Below are 20,148 nucleotides of genomic sequence, written 5' to 3' on the forward strand. Positions count from 1 at the left end.
ACAGAAAATACATAAACTATGCAAAAAGTATTCCCAGCAGAATCATACAGGCTTAAATCTTGAGCTAAAATGTGGGTTACACATAATCCTCATAGAGATATATTTTTAAAGTTTAAGACAATTACGAAGTGGATTGAAGATTGTGTGGCTGCAACTTTCATTACATTCACAACATTAATAAAACATGAAGACCACTCACAGGCCAGGCTTGTGGAGACTCTACAGACTACAGACGCAAACATTCTACATACACAAAACCACAGCAAATAATAAAATCTCAATAATATTTCCACATTCATTACGCAATGTAAAGGGTACTTAAAACACAACATGAAAGCAACATTTATCCACTCTCCTACTGATTAAAACAATTTAATGTGTTGTAATTACACTAGACAACAATGCTGAAATTTATTTCAACATCTTTAAGCAATTGACCCGATTGCCTCAAAGACAAAGCCATCTATTTTCAGAAAATTGCACCACTGGATTCATCAAAAACCCAGTTGCTCTTACAGAATATTAGATGAATAGATCAAGCCAACATAAGCATCTTCTTCTGATTTTTTTCTGTTTGAAAACTACAGTTATAAAACATAGAAGAAATGGGACAATAAAGACAGCTTATTTCCAGAGTACACATTTGCAATTAATTGTAAGTGCATTTGTTTTCCTGGTTGATTGACTTTGATCTCTGATGGGGAGTCGATACAGTAACAGAAGACAGGTGATCATACTACAGCAAATGTAACTTGTTACACACTTGTTTGTCTTGATTTTAATTTGTTGAGCAGCTCTCTCACACTCATAAAGTGAATTAGTTTCACACCCTGCTGTGTTGCAAAGTCTCCTGGTGGGCTATTCTTAAAGAAAGCTCCTCCAGACTCAACAGCTCAACACAAAGTCCCAGAAGCTGCCAAATGTTCTATGTAAATGAGTTTTACATGAATACATCTCTGTTTTTTTTCCAGCCACTGAAAACACTGTGCTTCCTTAGACTAACGTTTGCTTGGCAGGGGAAATTTCCGGTGCAGGATAACTTGTCCTGGTGACCTCACTCTGCACTCCCCTCAGGGGCAACAGCTATATAGCCTCTGTCCGCTAAGGGTTACACACACCAGTAGTTTGTTGATTCAAATATTGAGGTCAATGTAGAAAACCAGGATGACATCTAATGCTAAAGAACTGCTGTACAGCAAAGCTGGGCAGTAGCCAGAATTTCCTAGAGGAAATTCCTCTCTACCCCCAGTACTGCCTTAAGATGTTGCTATCCATGTGAGCTTGTTCTTGTTCTGCATAATTTTATCACTTTAGTGAGAAAAATGTCTAAGCACAGATAAGACAGATGAACACATTCTCTCTGGTTTATTTTTTATCGCAGTAGGGAGAAGAGCAATCTAATGCTGACTCTGAAATGGAATATGTTCATGAGGAACAAGCAAGAGCATGAACGGTTTAGTCACTGATTTATTTGAACTGCAATACAGTGGTTGATGGCAATGGATATATTGTAGGACACAACATTGACATATTTCTTTATAAGGAAGAGATGGTGAAAGTGTTTGCAAATGGAGCAATGTTAGTATCAGTTTGGGATTGTGCTTCTGCCACCTGACGAATTTTCATGATGATGTCATTTTCCTTTTAGCTCTATTTTGGTCTCAACCAATTACCGAGGGGATCTCTTTAGCACTTAAATGCTCCACTTGGTTCACCAACTACTGTATTGCATAATTTGTCTTGGTGTTCTATGGGGTTTTGTTTTTTTTCTGTGATGAATGAAATGAGAGTGAATGAAAACAGTAAAGTTGTGGGTCGTAAAACCAAAACGAGGAGCTGAAAGATTCTAAAAGAGAAAAGGGTTGGGTGACAATTTTCTGTGGGTTTCTCACTACAAACAGTCTCTTTAACATAGTCATTAGATTCATTGTTAATGTAGAAATATTGTTTTGAGCAGCTTTAAGTTTCGAAACACAACATTTTTTTGGCCACAAGCTCATCTGATGTTAGACAAGTTCATCTCTCCAATATAAAATGCCTTTTAAATCAACTGCAAGCCTTACGGTATGTACATTTCTCATTTACATGGGCTTACGCAACAGAATCACTTCTGTTCCATTCTTATTTGTTTATTATCCTCCTTTCCACCCACCTGTCAGCCTGGAGTAATGGTCATTATTAATCTAAACACATAGTTACAGTAAAGTCTTAGTCATCACAGTTGAATGAAATACAAGCAGACATGTGGTATTCATTCACTGACATCTATTCAGATATATTTAATGTCTCCTTCTATTTATTGTTTCTACAACCAGCCTTCATTTGTCTTTGCTCTTCACTGTAGTCCTACGCTACGATCCTTTAATCCACCATGACACCCTGACAAACAGACTGTAATACACACCCATTTTATTATGTGATACATAATTGATCCTGCAGACACAAAGATAATTCTGATTGTGTCCTCATGTATTTTTTTTCTTCTCATACTTCCATCCTTAATTTGTCTATCCACAGACACAATCCAGACATACATTAAATTCCACAGTACACAGCGTAACATGAGACTCTGACAGATTGCAACACAGTTAGATGATAAACTCTTATTCCAGTTTGCATCTTTCACAGTGTCTAGTCGTACTTCTGGAGCAGAAAAGCAGAGAAGACAATAAAAAAAGAGAGACAGAAATCATGAAAAACAAATAAATTACCAAATGGAGTGGAAATAGGGGGGAAAAAGACACACAGACAGCAAGATCGAACACTATAAACTTTGAAAATATTAGAGCAAGAAGAAAAAGGCTGAGAAAATACAGCATGACAAGAGAAAGGAAAAAAGATGACATGATTTCTTGATCTTGTGATTAATGCTGGTTTTCTTATGTGAGTAATTACCTGTAGAGCATGGATTGAATCAGTGCTGTAGACTGATTCAGGGATTCAGTGTACGATGCTTTGATTAAAAAGGATTTACGTTTAGCAGATGGAGGTATTGGGGTCATCTGGTTTGTCTAAATAGTTGCATCCGTATGGCTGTGTTTGTGTGTACATGTGCTGTTCCAATGCTTTTCCAGTCTGCTATGGATTGTGGCCATGTAGAAAGCCGCTGGGACGCAGAGAAAAAGAGATGCAGACAGACACGACACAATCAAAGAGACAAGAAAAACAGGAGCAGAGTTAGACATATGATATGATAAATAAAAATTTCTCATCTCATCTCACTCAGAACAGTCAATTTAGATTCCGAGATCAGCCTGTAAACATCATTTCATCCAGTGTTAATACAAAAATACGAATTATATCAGCTTTAAGGAGGGTTAGGACATAAGACAGAATAAAACTGCAAAATGTATATAAAACCAAGAATTTGGTCCATTGTGTTCCACGTCTGACATCAAATCTGCAGTACATCTAGTCTGCACACACCCATCTGCTCTCATTTCATCTCCCTTGAGAAGAAATGAGAACAGAGATACCAAAAGACTGAAGGAATGATGAAGTATACATTAAGAGTATTTAGGGAGTTATTCTTTGACTCTTGGGGCAGGAAAGCACTGCAGCCACCATTCACAACTTATCTTCTCTGTGATGAATGCAATGGGGTAACGGTTGGAAATGGAGGAAATGCATCCTTAGCCTAATTAAAGTGTTTCATGTTTACATTACAGCCAAACAGTCTCTGAAGCATGCAATTAGAATGAATTAGTATGGCATCTAGATGGGTTTTCTACCTCCCAGGAAGCCATTGTTTTTCCATACATTTAAATGCAGGAACTTGCAGAGACTTCACTTGCTTGAGATTGTTCTTTTGTCAAAGATATATGATCCACAATTGATATTGTAGATGTTTAAAGATATAACAAAGCAAAAACAAGCATTCAAACTGACCAGTCTGACAAATTAGACATGTTCACACATTTTTCTTTCATCAAAGATTAAATTAATCAGATCAGACATTTATATCATACAAAGCAGCTATAAAAATGTCTTAAAGGGATGCATTAGGTCTAAACATTGACCTGGCTCTTTAAAGAATGTGTCTGAAGCATTTTAACAAGGCACATCCTTCCTCTCCCCGCTAGCACCACAGCTGGCCTGACATATATGAACAGCCCCTCTCATAAGTCAGCATTACATGTTCACACACTCAGGAACATGCATGCTAGGTTTAATAGAAGAAACTGCATTTTTAATGTTCTGTTTTTTATCTCAGTCGTACTGAATGTCTGATGTATGTTTGTATACAATAGGAGTTTGTATGTTTCTAGGGGGTTTGGGGGTGGCGCTACTGTATGTCCATTGTTCCATTGTCTGCTGCTAAGCAGACAGGTTGACTGTTTTATAGTGTTTGCAGAAAAGCCCCAAGGTCTCCATCCCAGCGCATCCTACTTACTTAAAACAGCTGTTCTGGTGTAAGTGCCCTTAAGCCATTTGAAGGGTTTGGCAGTAAACAATCCATTTAAGACAGAGCAGAGTGGTGGTCCTAATATGGAGCTGTTTACTCAGTGTTGACTCAGAGGAAAGGAGAGGAGAGAACAGAAGAGAAGAGGAGAGGAGAGAAGTGAGGAGGAGGCAGCATTGTGTTGATTAGCAGGGATGTCCTCTGGCACCATAAAATTACACAGGATACCCCTTACTAGTAGATGAAACTATTCCTTTGGGAGCTGTTTTGTATCAGTAACACCGAATGGTTCACGTTAGCAACAAGTGTGAGAGAGTATCCAGCCACTGTGGGAATCTTCAGTGCTACATAAGTAATTATGTTATCCAACATGAGACCTGATGGTCAAACCTGATTTTGTCAAAGAAATCAAACAGCACAAAACTAATTTACATCATTCTAATAAAAAATTTAAAATGATTTTTTAAGATCGAACAAGAGTTGACAGCCATGGTATAATGGTGGTGAACGGTTATAATGTTCACCATCTTAGTTTTGCATGTTAGGACATTTGTTTATTAGCACTACACACAAAGTATAGCTGATGTTAATGTGAATGTCATTAATTTTGCAGATATTTGGTCATGAACCAAAATACTGGACATAATGAAATTTGGATCTAATGATTATGCTAGATAAAAAGTAAAGGGATCACCAAAGATATTACAATTCATCTTGAATGGGACATGAATGAGATATTCCACTGAAATAGTGATCAAAGGCAGATGTTGGAAGTGGACCAAGGTCATTTGGGAACAAACCTGCTAAGATTCACATCTCTCAGGCTCTCCAGTCTGCTCGGAGCATATGACAGCACACAGAACCAGACGGACAGACAAACATACGAGTACCCAGGTGGTGGTGGTGGTAGTGTTTTGCCTTCGTGCCACCCAGATGTCCAATGTTAGCAGCACATCCTGGAGGAGGTCCACTGGTTTTAACAGAGGGGACCAGTGCAGGGTTGCAACCCTCCTACATGTGTGTGTGTGTGTGTGTGTGTGTGTGTGTGTGTGTGTGTGTGTGTGTAATGCAAAACCAGACACAGCCTTGTGGCTCTGTTGAGAATCAGTTTTACTTTGCTCAGTCTCCATGTCTCTCTCTTTACACTTCACACTCTCAGTGTGATACAGCTGAGTGGGTGAAAAACAAGGGAGGGAGGGAGAGAGAGGCAGCTTGTATAAGGCAGTAGTCAATCACTCAGTGCAGAGAGAGAGAGAAAGAGGGGGGGAGAGAGAGAGAGAGAGAGAGATTGGAGAAGCAGCTAGTCGTTTTTCCCTCAGTCCTGGCTAAGTTTACAGGCAGCCAGGCAGATTTTCTTGGCTTGGACGCAGCGCTCATGACAGGATTAGGAGCCGGGGACGCGGGACCAACCGGAGATCTGCAGGTCCTAGTGGACGAGACCGAGCCAGATTCTCTCCCTGCACAGGTAGGACTGGAACCTTCACATCTGATGCACTAAAGTAGCCTACATCAGTTCCATCTATCTACAAAAGATTATTCAGACGAAAGCAACAGCAAATCCCTAATCCGCCTTGACACAATATTCAATATGCAAGAAGTATTTTGGCAAGTATAGTTTGGCACCATAGTTCCTTGGTGATAAAAATCTGTTTCCCTGAAGACTTGGAAAAGATTACATCATATTATTTTTATCTTGCTGTGAGGGTTATAAGGTTAGAGAGTGCGCTGTAATAAACTCCACCAAAGGATTATTTCTGCATTTAAATTTTTTTTGTTTTATTTATGACTTCCCCCCTTTTCTTACTCCTTTGTTCCGTAGACATTATAGGCATGCGCTGACAGTCCAATATATAGAGAAAAAGAGTGAATACAACATGGTCATGTAAAACTTGCTAAGTGCTTTATGATGAGTAATTGAAAGAGCAAAAGCAGCAAAACATCAGAACATATGGGGTATTATTTTATTTGCAGCTTGTACGTCTTTTGCACAAGTATGATGACACTGCAAAGATGTGCTTGCACACACATGTATGTACAGTAGATGAATGAATGGACAGAACAGAGCTACAAGATAGGAGGCTTATTTACAAAACATGTAGAAGCTTATTAATTCATCACACACATTGGCTTTTTGGCACTTATTTGAAGATGCAAAAAACTTCACACTATTCTTTTGTTATACTGTGTTGAAGTTGAATATTGTTACAGTTCAGTAGTTGAGGAATTGCTGAAGTAAGCTTTTTGGAGTTATTGGACCCTCACGTTGATCCTGATTTCCTCTTAAAGGCATATATACATTCTGCAGCAATGTAAACATTCAACTGCTAATTTTAGACGCTTCCTTACTGCTGTTGTTATGTAACGGTCTGGTGGCTCCATGCACCATAACTTATACTGCCATGATGAGGCATTCAGTTCCCTACTGTATGTAGTGCACTGGATCGAGTTAAGCAGCACTTCTGCCAGAGTGAGGGGCTAATTTACCCACTTGGACCCGCTATTTGGTGTTAGCTGTGAGGAAAGCAGGAGCAGCACAGCTTGTGTACAGGTTGTGTGTATAATTGCTGCTGGTTAAGGCATCTGTATTATATGTGTGTGCAGCTATATGTACATCTGCACAAAGAAGTGTAAGTTTCAGTAAAATTCCTCAGACTCACGCAGTGCAGAGCGGAGCGGAGCGGAGCAGCGTGCGGTTTCCCTCTGGAATCCTGCACCGTAAAAAGGGGAAGAAAAAAAAAAGCTTGACTTGCAAGTTTACTCTGATTACAAAGTGCATGGGTCCCTTTTACTTAAATTTCTGCTGTTTCAGCTTGCCGCAGTTATGTTTAAGTGGAACACTTTGTAGTCAGAGGAGCGAGTGTGTGAGTGGGAGGATTGCTTGTGTGTGTGTGCATGTGTGTATGTATTTAATTTGTGTCTGCTGCCAATCCAAGCCAATCAACATAGCTGGCTGGCAGGGGGGTGTGGGGTGGGTGGTGGGTTACACATCTCATGAATGTTTTTTAACCCCCAAGTTCTACTGAGATTTGTGAAAATTTGTGTGAAACATGGAACAGATGCAGAGAAGAATAAAAAACTGAAAACAATAGAAAATTGCATAACAGTTAAATGAATTGCTTCCCCATCTCTTAATTTTTCTGTTTATAAACCTGGTTCAAGTTTATAAACCTGACACATTTCAGCTCCAAAGTATTGTTTTATGATGGGGCTGAGTGTTTCGTCGTTCGAAGTTTCAGGACATGATTAGATGCAGACAAGAAACAGGGGGAGACCACACTGATGCCTGCATGACACCATCTAAAAGCTGGCTGGAAACACATATAGGACTTGCATGAGACAGTGACCTTTTTTTCTTTTTTCTCGAGTCATTGTTGCTATTCTGGTGGTTTTGTTTGGACTCTGGAGAATAAGAAAAACACTGATTTCACATGCATACAGCACACACAAAAATGCACAGAATTTGGCTTGTTTCCAACTGAAAGGTTCTCTTTCTAATGTTTATTTTTTTGAGTTCACCACCTCTGACCCGCTCTGACAAAAAAACTCAAGTGTCATTTTCTTTCTCTAAAGTCCTTCATGCTTCTCCTGTTCTGCAGAAATGAACGGGTCTGGTTTCAATTAGGCTCTCAGGGATGTGTGAGTGTTCTCTCTCGCTTGCTCTCTCTATACACAGTCTCATCCTCTAGTTTAGGATTTAAGGTTTGTGGTTAGACTATATCCCCCTAAGTCTCTTTACATTCCCATAGTTTGAACTGTCACTCTTTTCTTGTATTCATCTCTGTCTGTGTTACAGCTGGATGGTGGAGCACACAGTTCTCTACACACACACACACACACACACACACACACACACACACACACACACACACATACTGGAAACTCAGCCCAAAGGAAACAAAGTAAGGTCAGTTAACTGGAAGGCTGGCTGGCAGCGGAAATAAAAAAAAAGGGAAGTGGCTATTGGTACGGATTCCTCTGTGTCAATAGTCCATTTATTATTGGTACGGAATTGTTATGCATGCACTTTGGTATTGATTATGCAAGATCACGTGATCAACTTCAAAATACGCCAATCCTTCCAATGGTTTGGGTTAAAATGGTTAGGTTTAGGCACAAAACCACTTGGTAAGGGTTGGGGAAAGATCATGGTTTGGGTTAAAACAGTAAAATGAGGTAAAACTGTCCCATTTAATTGCCCTGAAATGCCCAACATGATGGTAAAAAATGTCTGGTAAAAATTTCCCGTTTAATGGCACTAAAATGCCCAATGTGACAGTAAAAAATGTCCAGTAAAAATGTCCCATTGAATGGCGCTAAAATGCCTGACGTGTTGGTCAAAATGTCCGGTAGAAATGTCCCGTTTAACGGCACTAAAATGTCCGATGTAATGGTCAAAATGCCCGGTCAAAATTCACGTTTAACGTAACTAAAATGCTCGACGTGACAGTAAAAAATGTCTGGTAAAAATGTCTCGTTTAACAGCACTAAAATGCCCGATGTGATGGTCAAAATGTCCGGTAAAAATTTCCCGTTTAGCGACACTAAAATGTTGACGTGACGGTAAAAAACATCGGTTAGTGGTCTACAAGAGGTCCAGCAATAAATTCCTGAAGCCCATTCAGTACCAATAGAACAAACTACTATTGGCATGGAAAACCAGTCCGGACCAACAGCCTGGGGACTATTGACACGGAATCCAGTTCCGTGTCAATAGTCGGTAAATTATTGCACCGGTTCCGTAGCCGGTGCCATAAAAACACCCTCACCTTTAAACTTTCCCTGCTCTCCAGCTCTCTGTTACAGTTTTTTCTGTAATTAACTGCCTGCCTGACTGACTGACGTTCCACCTCTATCTCTTCATATAAATGCATGGATGGAAGCTGAATTTTTCAGATGTTTCTATTGAGGAGAAAAGGCTCTTTCAGTTTCTCGCTCTTGTTTTTGCAGCTTCTCTTGCTGGTTCTCACTTTTATCCTGCAACAGAGTGGCCCTTGTGTTCTTCACTGTTTCCTCTGGAGGTCTGTACTCTTTCCATCCCCAGTGCTCTGTCCAGTGTTATTGGAGCATGAAGAGCCTCTGTGGGCAGGTAGAGACTGTGCAGCCTCATGGCTTTTTGGGTGAGAGGCTGTGACATTGTGATGTATGGATAAGATTTGCTTAGCTTTTGCTTGCTTATTCCTCAGTCTGGTTTATTGTACATCAAACGTTCACTCCCCTTTTAGCTCTGGTAAGGCATGTTCAACAGCTAGTTGCTAACTTTGTAAGTGTGTCGTTTGATGCTGGACAGGTTGCATACAGTCAGTCAGTTTTTAAGAACCTTTTCACTAAAAACAAGGTAATGAGCCGTGAGAGTGAATCAGAACAGTAAAGGTGTGGGCTGCAAAACCAAAACAATCAACTGAAAGATGCTAAAAGGTTCCATAGAACTGAGGGGAACTGAAGAGTTGGATGATTCTCTTTGCGATAGTCCCTGAGTGACCCCTTTTACATTACACATAGTCATTCAATGCATTGCTAATATAAAAATATTGACTAGTGCAGCTTTAAGCCAGGAATACATATGTTTTAGCTTGATTATGTAATAACCTTGCAGTGGTTGCAAAAATAAGGGAGGTCACCAGTAGTTTAGGATTCATTCAGCTTTCAAATCTGAAAGTGATCGTGTCTTTTTTAGATGGACCCCCAACTGTAATTTGAAAGGGGCTGTTGTTTATATGTGGTGCTGCATCTTCCCCCAGTTTGATAGGACTTAAATTACCTTAAAAATAAAAATATTAAAAATATTCTTGTGTGTTCCTGGCTTTGCAGAAGCACAGCAGCAACACCTCCAAATAAACAACCCGTTCTATTTGCCATATGGAATTTTTGCTGACATCATGATATTTTCTGTCTCATTCAGGTTCATCCTCTGACATTAATCTTGTCTTTCTACCTTTAATAGCTCTCTTTTGTTGAAGCCAAGACAGTCTGAAAAATGGTTTGAAAATGGTTTTTCAGATATGTAAGTGCCCTCCATCTGTACTTCTCTTAATCTTCGTCACTGTCTCTTTACCACCCCCTTTTCCTCATGTAGGTGGTATGTGATGGTGTTAGAGACCATCCTGTCTTTGTTTCCCCTGGTCTGCTGAGGTCAAATGACCCATTTGAGCCCACAGACATTTCAGAAAACATACGCAGACGCGACGTGTGCTGGGATGTCTGTTTTTGTCTTCTGTCCCTGTGTGGGTGTTAGCGTTCCTGCAGTATGCATGTATGTATCTGTCTTTGGGTCTATCTGCATAAAAATCGTTATAATGTAATGTTTTATGTGTGGTTGCTATGTGGATGTTTCTGCTGCTTCATTCACATATTTACACTCTGACCTCTGGCTCTTTGGCAGAGCAGTAGACCTTCCTAATTCTCTGGCTAATGTTGACACTGAACTCCTGCCAAGCCACCTGATTAAATTATACTTTCCATTTCATTATGTAACACACACATTACCCTGAATTATATATGTATTATACATGTGTTACTGTGCTACTGCATGTAGTAACTAAATCAGTTATATTTCTAGCATAAACGTTAACTTACAATGAGTAATTACAAAAATTACAACGGCAAATATAGAGTAAGGACTTAAAAGAATGAAAAATAGTTGTTTTATTTCGACATTAAGGCTTGTTAAAGATGGTACAATAGGGAGACACGCACTATTAAATTCAGCTGGAGAGGAGTTTTAAGTCTTCACTCCCTGCACACTGTTTCCCAAAACAAATTCCACACAGAGAAACACCACAGATTTCAGCATTTATTCAGTAGTTTGTTTTGATCGAGAACACACTTCTTCTCAGCACTCAGTCCTTTATTTGTCTTCAAACTTTGTAAATTGTTTTGGTTTGCACAGCCATCAGAAAGGTTTAACGCAAATGACCAAATAATGATTCTTCCATTTGCTCAGCAGTTTCAGAAACAATGGTGCAGTAGTAGTCTGCTCAGTGCATGCTGGTAATTTAATATCTATCCCAACTGTATGACATAATCATACTCTTGCTGTTACATTTCTCTAAAGAGTTTTTACTGGCAGTGTTCTCTGATTGTTCTCTGCGAAAAGAAGGACATGCTGATTGATTTTAGAAAAAACCCACCCACTCCTTCTCAGATTGTCATAGCAGACAACACAGTTGAGATTGTTAGTACCTACAAATATACCTGGGCACAATCACTGATGACAAACTGCAATGGGAAGATAGCACAAGCACCATCCACTCCAGTGCACAACGAAGACTGTTTTTACTGAGGAAGCTTAACTATTTTAATGTGGACAAAATGGTTATGACTCTGTTTTATAGATCTTTTATTGAATCAATTTCAACTGTCGTCCTGAATGGCTGGTTTGGGAATCTTAAAGTGAGAAGTAAAACAAAGCTACAGAGGGTGGTGAACACCTGCTCTAAGATCACAGTGGTGTCCCAGCTCAGTCTCTCCGCTCTGTACAACAGACACCTGGTCAGAAAGGCCACCTCCATCTTGGCCAACCTATCCCAACCCCTTGCACGAGGAGTTCCACCTTTGCCCTGTGGGTGGAGGTATTGGGTCCTTTGGCTCGGGAGCTCCAGAGCTCAACGCTCCTTCATTCATAAGGCAATTGCTGGCATTAACCATGAACTAAAGTCCACCTTTTATTGTTGCACTTTGTACATTCTACTGCTTGCACTTCTTTACTCATTGCACTTTGTAAACTTGACATTTGCCGTTACTTGTTATTTATAGCCTAGTATTTTTTTGTTGCTGACTGTACAGTATGTTTCTTGTTACTTGTTGTTGATAGTGTGTTTCCCCCATGTTTTTTAAACTGCACCAGAATTGTCCTCCGGAGACAATAAAGATTTATTGAATTGTGGTTACGCTGTAAAATTCACCTAATGTGGTTGAAATGTGAAAGTATTGAGTATTGAGCCAGGAACGTTAACAAAAATAGAATATCTAATGATTAGCACCCAATATAAAAACCAAACAACATACCATTAACTGTGTTACCCTGAGGCATATAAACTACTGGTTAATATGCAGGACCTTCACTTAACTGTGAACAAACTGATAAAACTGACAAAAATGTGGCACTATAAATCTCTTTGACACACAGGAGTAACTTTCACTTTTTTCAGTCTGGTCTATTTAATTTGGAGTCCAGACAATGAAAACATTATCGAGTTTAAGAAACACCTACAGTAGCTAAATGATGACTATCAAATGATGGAACTAGGATGGTGAACATGTTAAAATAGCGATAGAAGCTTTGCAGTATTTGTGAGATAGATCACAGCATTCAAAAGAACAAGACTAGAGTCTACAGCCATGCTAGCATCTCTTTGAGGCTGTAGTTAGGCACAATTAGCTTTAGCCTTAAGCTAAATGCTAACATTAGCATGCAACAAGCTCACAATGACAATGCAGACATGCTGATGTTAAGCAGTTGTAATGTTCACCATCTGAGTTTCCTGTGTTAGCACTCTAACATTTGATAATTAGCAAACACGGTGGATCAATGGACACATTAACATTAGCATCCTGCAGCTAGCATGGCTAAATAGAACTCAAGAGGAGGAGAGGATTTTGATCATTGCAGTAGTTTAAAAATTTTGTATAATTCAGTATACTATATTACATCGTTTACATTTTGTGGACATGTATTTCATCATCAAAGTTTTTTATTCTGCAACCCCAAAAAACACATCATGCGGAGACAAATCACTCACCATCTTTTCTTCAAAAAGGCCTAAAATTCTTCCTATAAAATTAAAATTATATTTCCATGGTCCAAGAGGAGAGACATGCTGCTACCACATTTTATATCCACACTGAACTTTGCGCTGGTTCAGGCCAAATGTCAGTGGCAGAAAAACACTGTCTGTATGATATTTAGGGCAATGCCCCCAAGGAAATAACTGACCCAAGTAAAATATTTGCAGATGCTGGGGAGACAGTTTTTCTTTGAGACTTCTTTGGGTTGGCATCCGGACTGACCAGAAGACATAATACTAGACTGGAATGGCTAATTCAGGTCGGTATGGGCATGAGGTGAACCACAGGGTTGGGTTCGGCCTGTGGGAGTTTGTTATGGTCATAGCTGGAATTTGTCTCCTGACCGTGGCCATAGTTTTCTACAGAGCTGGACTTTTCCTGCTTAACAGCTATGATGTAGAAAAGAGCTGAGGAGTACCAGCACCGATTTCCTCTCGCCTCAACTACTGCAATTCTCAGCCCTATCTCGCCTGCATCTGGTTCAAAATGCAGCAGCTAGACTCCTCACTGGTATCAAGAAGAGAGACTATATCTAAAGGCTCATTGAATGGTTTAATCAGTATTAAAATTATGTCAATTAAATGCTATTGCCTTCGCAGTGGCCAGATCTCAACCCATCTAATTGGACCCAATTGGAGTAATATGTTTTTGGAGTGCTCTCCCTCAGGTGTGGGAATCCTTGGGACTCTCATGATCTGAATTGATTCAGATTATTGGTGTCACGACATGATTCAAAATAGATTCTAAATTCAATAAAATAGTGTGCCAAACTATTCACTCATATCCATTTGCAATATGAAACAACTCACAGAACACAACAAGTGCTTAAATTGGTGCTCAGTTTTATGAACATTAGTGTCTAGGCGATAGTATACAAAATCTTGGAAAAATGCAAAGCTGATTATGATCCTCACTGTTGAATTCTGCCTTTTCCATTACACCAACACAACATTACTGTATAAATGAAAACATTTCTTCATTATCATCAGACCATCAAAATGAGGTCATATCTTTTGGAGGAAAGGTGTCCATCCCTCCAATAGAATTCCAGATACTCTGAGAATCTTTGCAGAGGAGAATTGAAGCTGTTCAGGAGGCTTGTGGTGGCCAGTGGTGGTGTAGTCACCGTGATGTCACCCATTGGTTTGTGGACTGCTGTTTTGAAGCCTTGAGTTTGGCAATTTGACCTTCACCATCTTGGATTTGACTGTTGCCATCTTTGATTTTTGGAGCCAGAAGTGACCAAATTTGGACAAGAAGATGGAGCTGACCCTAGTGCTAGCTGCTAGCTTGGTTAGCACAGTGCATTTACAGTCGATGGTTAATTGCGATGATGCTAATGCTAATTTTTGCTGGCAAAAAAACAAGCTTAAAACCATTAAAACAAAATGTCCTTAGAGGGTCTTTTAGTACAACCAAATGCTGAACAAGACTTTTTTTAGGCGACAGCAGCTATGCCTACACTCTGTGAATCTGGGGTTACGCCATGGTTACGTTACGTAATAAATGTCGCCGTAGTTGTGACTTGTCAATCACAAGGTAGGCACCCTGCATACCCTGCTTTATTGTCTATTTTATTCTAAATGGGACATCATTTACAAAATGAACATCATGCTGTATTGAAGAAGACTTGAAACTAGCAATTGAGACCATAAACTCATTAGGAAAGTGTTTACTGGGGTAATAAATCAAGTGAGAAGTGCTGTCATTCTCTCATACACTTCCATACAATTGGACTTCTTTTTGGAGCCAGTGGAGTCACCCCCTGTCACTTTTCAGACTGGGAGCTACCCACTTGGTGGTGGCTCAATGCCTTACTAAGGAACTTTATGTTGGTTTTTCTTTAAATTTGTCATCCAGGCATTCATAATACTTTCTTCATTAATGGTATTTTGGAGGATGTGGCTACGCTGCTCTGGAGTGAGTGTTTGCTTTGAGCTGAATCTCTATGTTAGTGCCATGCCTCACTCAATGAGGTACACAGGACCAAATTGGCACAGGAGGATCCCAGTGTTGTATATCAACCACCTTTATGAGACAAAAGTACTTGAACTGAGAGCAGGTTGTGTCTGGGTCTACTCAAGACCTCTCCCCATGTTTTCCACCTCAGAGTCTGGTCTAGTCTGGTGTTTGGGCTGGCACAAGTATCGACCTTGTGTTGAAACATGTCTCTCATCAGCTGCGCAAGAACATGCACTTGCATTTCATGTACCGTATCCAAGCATACAAAAAGACGACAACACACACGCAATCTTTTAAGGCATGCTTGAATATAAATAAATATACACACCCTGTCAGCTACAGTAGTGACTGAAAATAACATATTCATTCAGTTTCTATTGGGTTTGGAGTAACAGCTCGCTAGAAATGTTTTATTGCGTGCGTCAGCTGCAGTCAAGTAAATCGAACTTTCATGTGTGCTTCATTTGAGATGATTGATCGCTGGACAGTTGAAGAGCGCACAATGACTGGAAAGTGCGTCCCCAGATACATTCTCAGCTGTTTCTGTCTGTAGTTAGCTAACATGCCCAGTCTGTAATTTCAATGGAACGACACCATCTGCATTGACAGGCTTGTTCCACTGTGTGAGACACTGGAAGACTGTAAGGGGGCTGTGGTTTGGTACAGTTGGAATGAGTCAGTGTGCACATTGTGTCTCTCTCTGTGTGTGTGTGTGTGTGTGTGTGTGTGTGTGTGTGTGTGCACGGTGTTTCTTGGCAGACCTGTGGGCCTTGCCTTTTTGCCTCTGATCACACAAGAGACCCATGACTCACTTATTTTAACATAAAATGTGCACACACTCACAGACAGTGTTCACATAGTCAGCAGCAGGAGCAGGGAGTCCAAAACAAGTGGCTGTATGGCAAAAATAAATGACAATCGCCATTATTCTTAAGCTATAAATATTAATATTTCCATTCTTGGAGTTCTCATATTTTCAGCTGATGATAGTTTCACATGGCCACACAAATGGCAGGTCAGCTAGGCTGCAACGAGGAGAGAGAAAAGATACAGGCAATATATCAGGAAAGAGGAGTCAGATACTGGATGTTAGTTCAAATGCTTTGAGCAATCTATGCTTAGGTTTTATGGACAAATGGCCTCTTGTGGTCATGCAAATACTGGCTGTCCTCTCTCAGTAGTAAAAGTTGTTTTTCCACCTCAAAACCTCTAGGAAGTAGGATGGGATGGGGTGTGACACTGAGGATGGTAGTTTGCATCCTGTCTCCTACTAACAGTTGATATTAATTTCCTCCAACTTTCCCTAGTTTCTTTGTTGCCTACATTTAACTATACCACAACCACATGTGGATCCTGGACATTTTATAGGCTAAATGCAATATTTCACATAGGAAAACACGATTTTCTGACGTTCTCTTCTTTGCAAGGGATGTACTGAAACACATGTTAAAACTTACTGGTTCAAACATAAGCTACACTACACACAAGCATTCCCAAACGCAAACAAATGTAAACATCCTGCAAGTGGATGGATGTTTGTGAATGTTTTAATCGATAAAAACAACCAAAAAACAGAGAGAGAGAGAGAGAAATGAAACGAGGAAGGTGCTGAGAGAGAAAAACACAGGTGGAAGAGTTAATGTAGAGAAACATAAAGGTAGTGAAAGATAGCATGTTTAAAAGGTTGGAGGAAGAGGCAGAGACAGGAAACATCAGGGTCTGTTTAGTCGAATGTAGAAAACATTCAACCAGAAAAAAGAACTTTACCATAATATAACATTTAAACATGTAACAAATGTGTCTCTCTCTTTTCCTCCAAACCCATTTTCCTGTTTCCTGTCCCTCTCTCCCCACTTTCCTCTCTCTGTACCTCTCTGCTAATTCTTTCAACATGTGCTTTGTTTTACAATTTTAGTTGTCAGCATGTCACCAAGACAAATCCCTCATTGTATCTGTGAATAAAATGTTTTTCGATTATTCCTGCAAAAGGTCTCAAAGCATAAAACAATTCACCTGCAGTGGTTCAAGTGTCAAGCAAATGTTTAAATTGCAAGCATAAATTTGAGTCTATTTCTGCTAATTGGCTACTGGCAACCTTTGAAAATTCACATCCCTCTCTGTCTTCCCTTATTTTTCTCCTCATACAAACAGCTGTGACTGGCCTCCTACGTCCTGTGACACCAATCTTCCGACAGCAGTCTTCAAAGGTTGACCTGATTACCAAGAGGCCTCCCTTCCTCTCCTCATCTCTCCTTTCCCATCATGCGTCTGATCACCACCCTCCTCCTCTTGCTGCTCCTCCGGTCAGCTGAGCCCCGGAGAGGCCCTAGGTCAAGGGCTGTGGAGAGGGGCACCAGGGGCCGTGTACGGGGCAGAGGCAGGGCCGGGGTCATGAGGCGTCAAACTCTGGAGTGTAAGGAGTACATGGAGGCAGGAGAGAAGTACCTGGACTGCCAAGACAGGCAGCTGACCACCGTGATGCAAGACTGGCCCAAAGATATTCACCACCTGCTGCTGGCCAGAAATAAGATTCAGGCAAGTGTAGACATGCATGGTGTAAATATAAATATATAAGACACAGACCACCTGCTACAGTCCAGATATAAGACTCAACTAACCATAACTAACAGATTCTGAGAATGTCCAGTATAGCGTTTTGTAACAAATGAGGCTGTCTGCATCAATTTTCTGCAAATTAGTGTCTCAAGCCTCTTACCCAGTTTCTAAACGCAGCCAGTTTGTTGATACCATCAGCATCTGTGAACTATTCATTTGGTGTCGGGATCAAAGACAGAATTTTTTGCTGTGTGTGTGTGTAGGGTTTTCCATGTCTTGAGCAAGTATACAGGATGTGTGTTCTCTGGTTTTGAGAGCAGCAAAACAAAATGCTTTGCCAGCAAGGTAATAAATAATGACAAATGAGTTATAAACACTGGACAAATTAGTGAAAAATGAGTATAATTACGCTTTACTTTCTCCCATTCAGGTTCAAAGAGTTGAATTGTTGAATGAATTAGCAGTGAGGGAAAGAATGAAGAAAGTCCATTATGTTTTATTTTTAGCTGTGTCATTGACCTTGTTGGATTTGGCATAAAATCATGAAATATTCAAAATGCATGAATTAAAGCTGCAATTTGAGTATTAAAGCTACAACCTGCAATCTTATTTAATTTTATTTATAATATTTTTGAATTAACAATGGGTCTAACGATTACATGAAATGTTAAATATGTTGTTCATAGCTCCAAACCCGCAGAGAATTATCATCAGTTTCAAAGAGTGTTTTAGCGTCTTTTAGCTGATTGTTTTGGCTTTACAGCACAGACTTTGGTGTTTTGGTTCACTCTCACTGCTCTCATAAGCCCAGCTTCCACAAACAGCTGGCAGATGTTTTCAGCTAAAAAAGCTCTTAAAAGCCTATAACCTGCCCAGCAGACAGAAAAACTGCTAGTGATGCTAGTCTATCTTACAACAGCAGTTAGAGTGGTGATATGTTGTCATAGAAATTGCCAAGATATTGTTGTCATAGACACAAAACTCACGCACAGTGTTTTTTTCTCTCACTGCACATGCGCTTCATCTCTGTGCTTGCCAGCGCCCTGACAGAGAAAAACGCTATATGGACACACGCCCTGAACAGTCAAATATTTCCCTCAGGAGTTGTTAAAATGCAAAAACAAACTTTAAGGAGAGTGAATATTGAACTTAAATTTGTCAAGTTATCAGAAACAACGCATTACAAACATGGCCGAAGATATCTTATGACAGCAAACCCACAAAACTAACGCTTCACATTTCCCCCTTTAGGTTTTGAGGGACAACATGTTCTCCCAGTTCACCCAGCTGAGGAGCCTGGACCTCCAGCAGAACGACATCTCCATGGTGGAGGAGCGAGCGTTCAGCGGCCTCTCCCAGCTCACCACCCTGCTCCTCCAGCACAACAGACTGAAAACAGCCTCCGAGGAGGTCCTGCTCCCTCTGCCCCGACTTACCTACCTCCGTCTCTATGACAACCCCTGGAGCTGCCACTGCTCATTGGACAGCCTGGTCACAACCCTGCAGGTGCCTAGCAACCGCAACCTGGGCAACTACGCCAAGTGCGCAGAGCCCCTTTCGCTGAGGGGCCAGAAACTGAAGAAGGTGAATGTGGATTCGCTGTGCGCTAATGACAACCAGGTGGACAGGAGGCCGGGGAGTGGAGAGGAGGGGCGACCAAGACCTCCACCAATCAAGGTGAAGCCAGAAGCTACATCCATGTGTCACACCTACATGTTCCCCAAACCTAAGCTGGACTGCAGCAACAAAGGTGAGACCGTCAAGTTCTGTATTTCTGGATCTTTATCTTGTTCATGTCATGCTAAAAATGCAACCTCATATAATTTGTGAACTTAACACAAACTCTGAAGCACAAATTTCATGTTTTGAATGCTATTCCAGGATAATGGAAAATGCGAATTTGACCACACAATTTGGCTCCCTTTTGACCTCAGAAACAATAAATTCTCAACACACGGTAAACCTAGCCTGCTTGTATCCAAATCTTTCAGACACATCTCCATCTCAAGCGGATGGAGTTACTTTGTTGTCACGGAGTTGGTTCAGTGGTTATCACATAAACAACTTCATGTGAACATTTTTTGTCAGTAGTAGGTATTTTTTATAAACTGAATTTCAGAAAGTAATAATCAAACATAGCAATCCAACATCCCAACCTTTCTTCCTGGAGAAAGTAAAGTGAAATCAAATTTCTACTATGTCCACAGAAAAGTGGTGACATGGTACAAACCGAATACTGAAGAAACATTAACAAATACAAAGATTCTATTTACATCTCCTCAGTTCATTTGCAGCCAAACTCTGGTCTATGAAGTGAAATCATAGTTAGCTACTTAAAAGCGTTGCCACTTGTTTGATGGCTGTCAAGTGTGACGAGACTTAATTTTACTGGCAAATACACAATAGAGAGGCCTGGCAGAAATGTACCTTGCATACAAAAAGGT

General features: G+C 40.3%; 1 protein-coding gene across 1 annotated transcript in view; it reads left to right on the top strand.

Moving 5' to 3' along the window:
* The first annotated feature begins 5,526 nt into the window (after window positions 1-5,526).
* lrrc17 (leucine rich repeat containing 17) overlaps window positions 5,527-20,148 on the top strand; it is a 28,464-nt gene continuing 13,842 nt past the window's right edge. Inside the window, exons 1-3 of the mRNA XM_044344135.1 lie at window positions 5,527-5,867; window positions 17,300-17,683; window positions 18,956-19,454. Coding sequence (XP_044200070.1) covers window positions 17,411-17,683; window positions 18,956-19,454 — 772 coding nt within the window. The 5' untranslated portion in view covers window positions 5,527-5,867; window positions 17,300-17,410. The remainder of the gene's footprint in view (window positions 5,868-17,299; window positions 17,684-18,955; window positions 19,455-20,148) is intronic.

The sequence above is a fragment of the Thunnus albacares genome, chromosome 23 (assembly GCF_914725855.1).
Source record: "Thunnus albacares chromosome 23, fThuAlb1.1, whole genome shotgun sequence".
NCBI lineage: Eukaryota > Metazoa > Chordata > Actinopteri > Scombriformes > Scombridae > Thunnus > Thunnus albacares.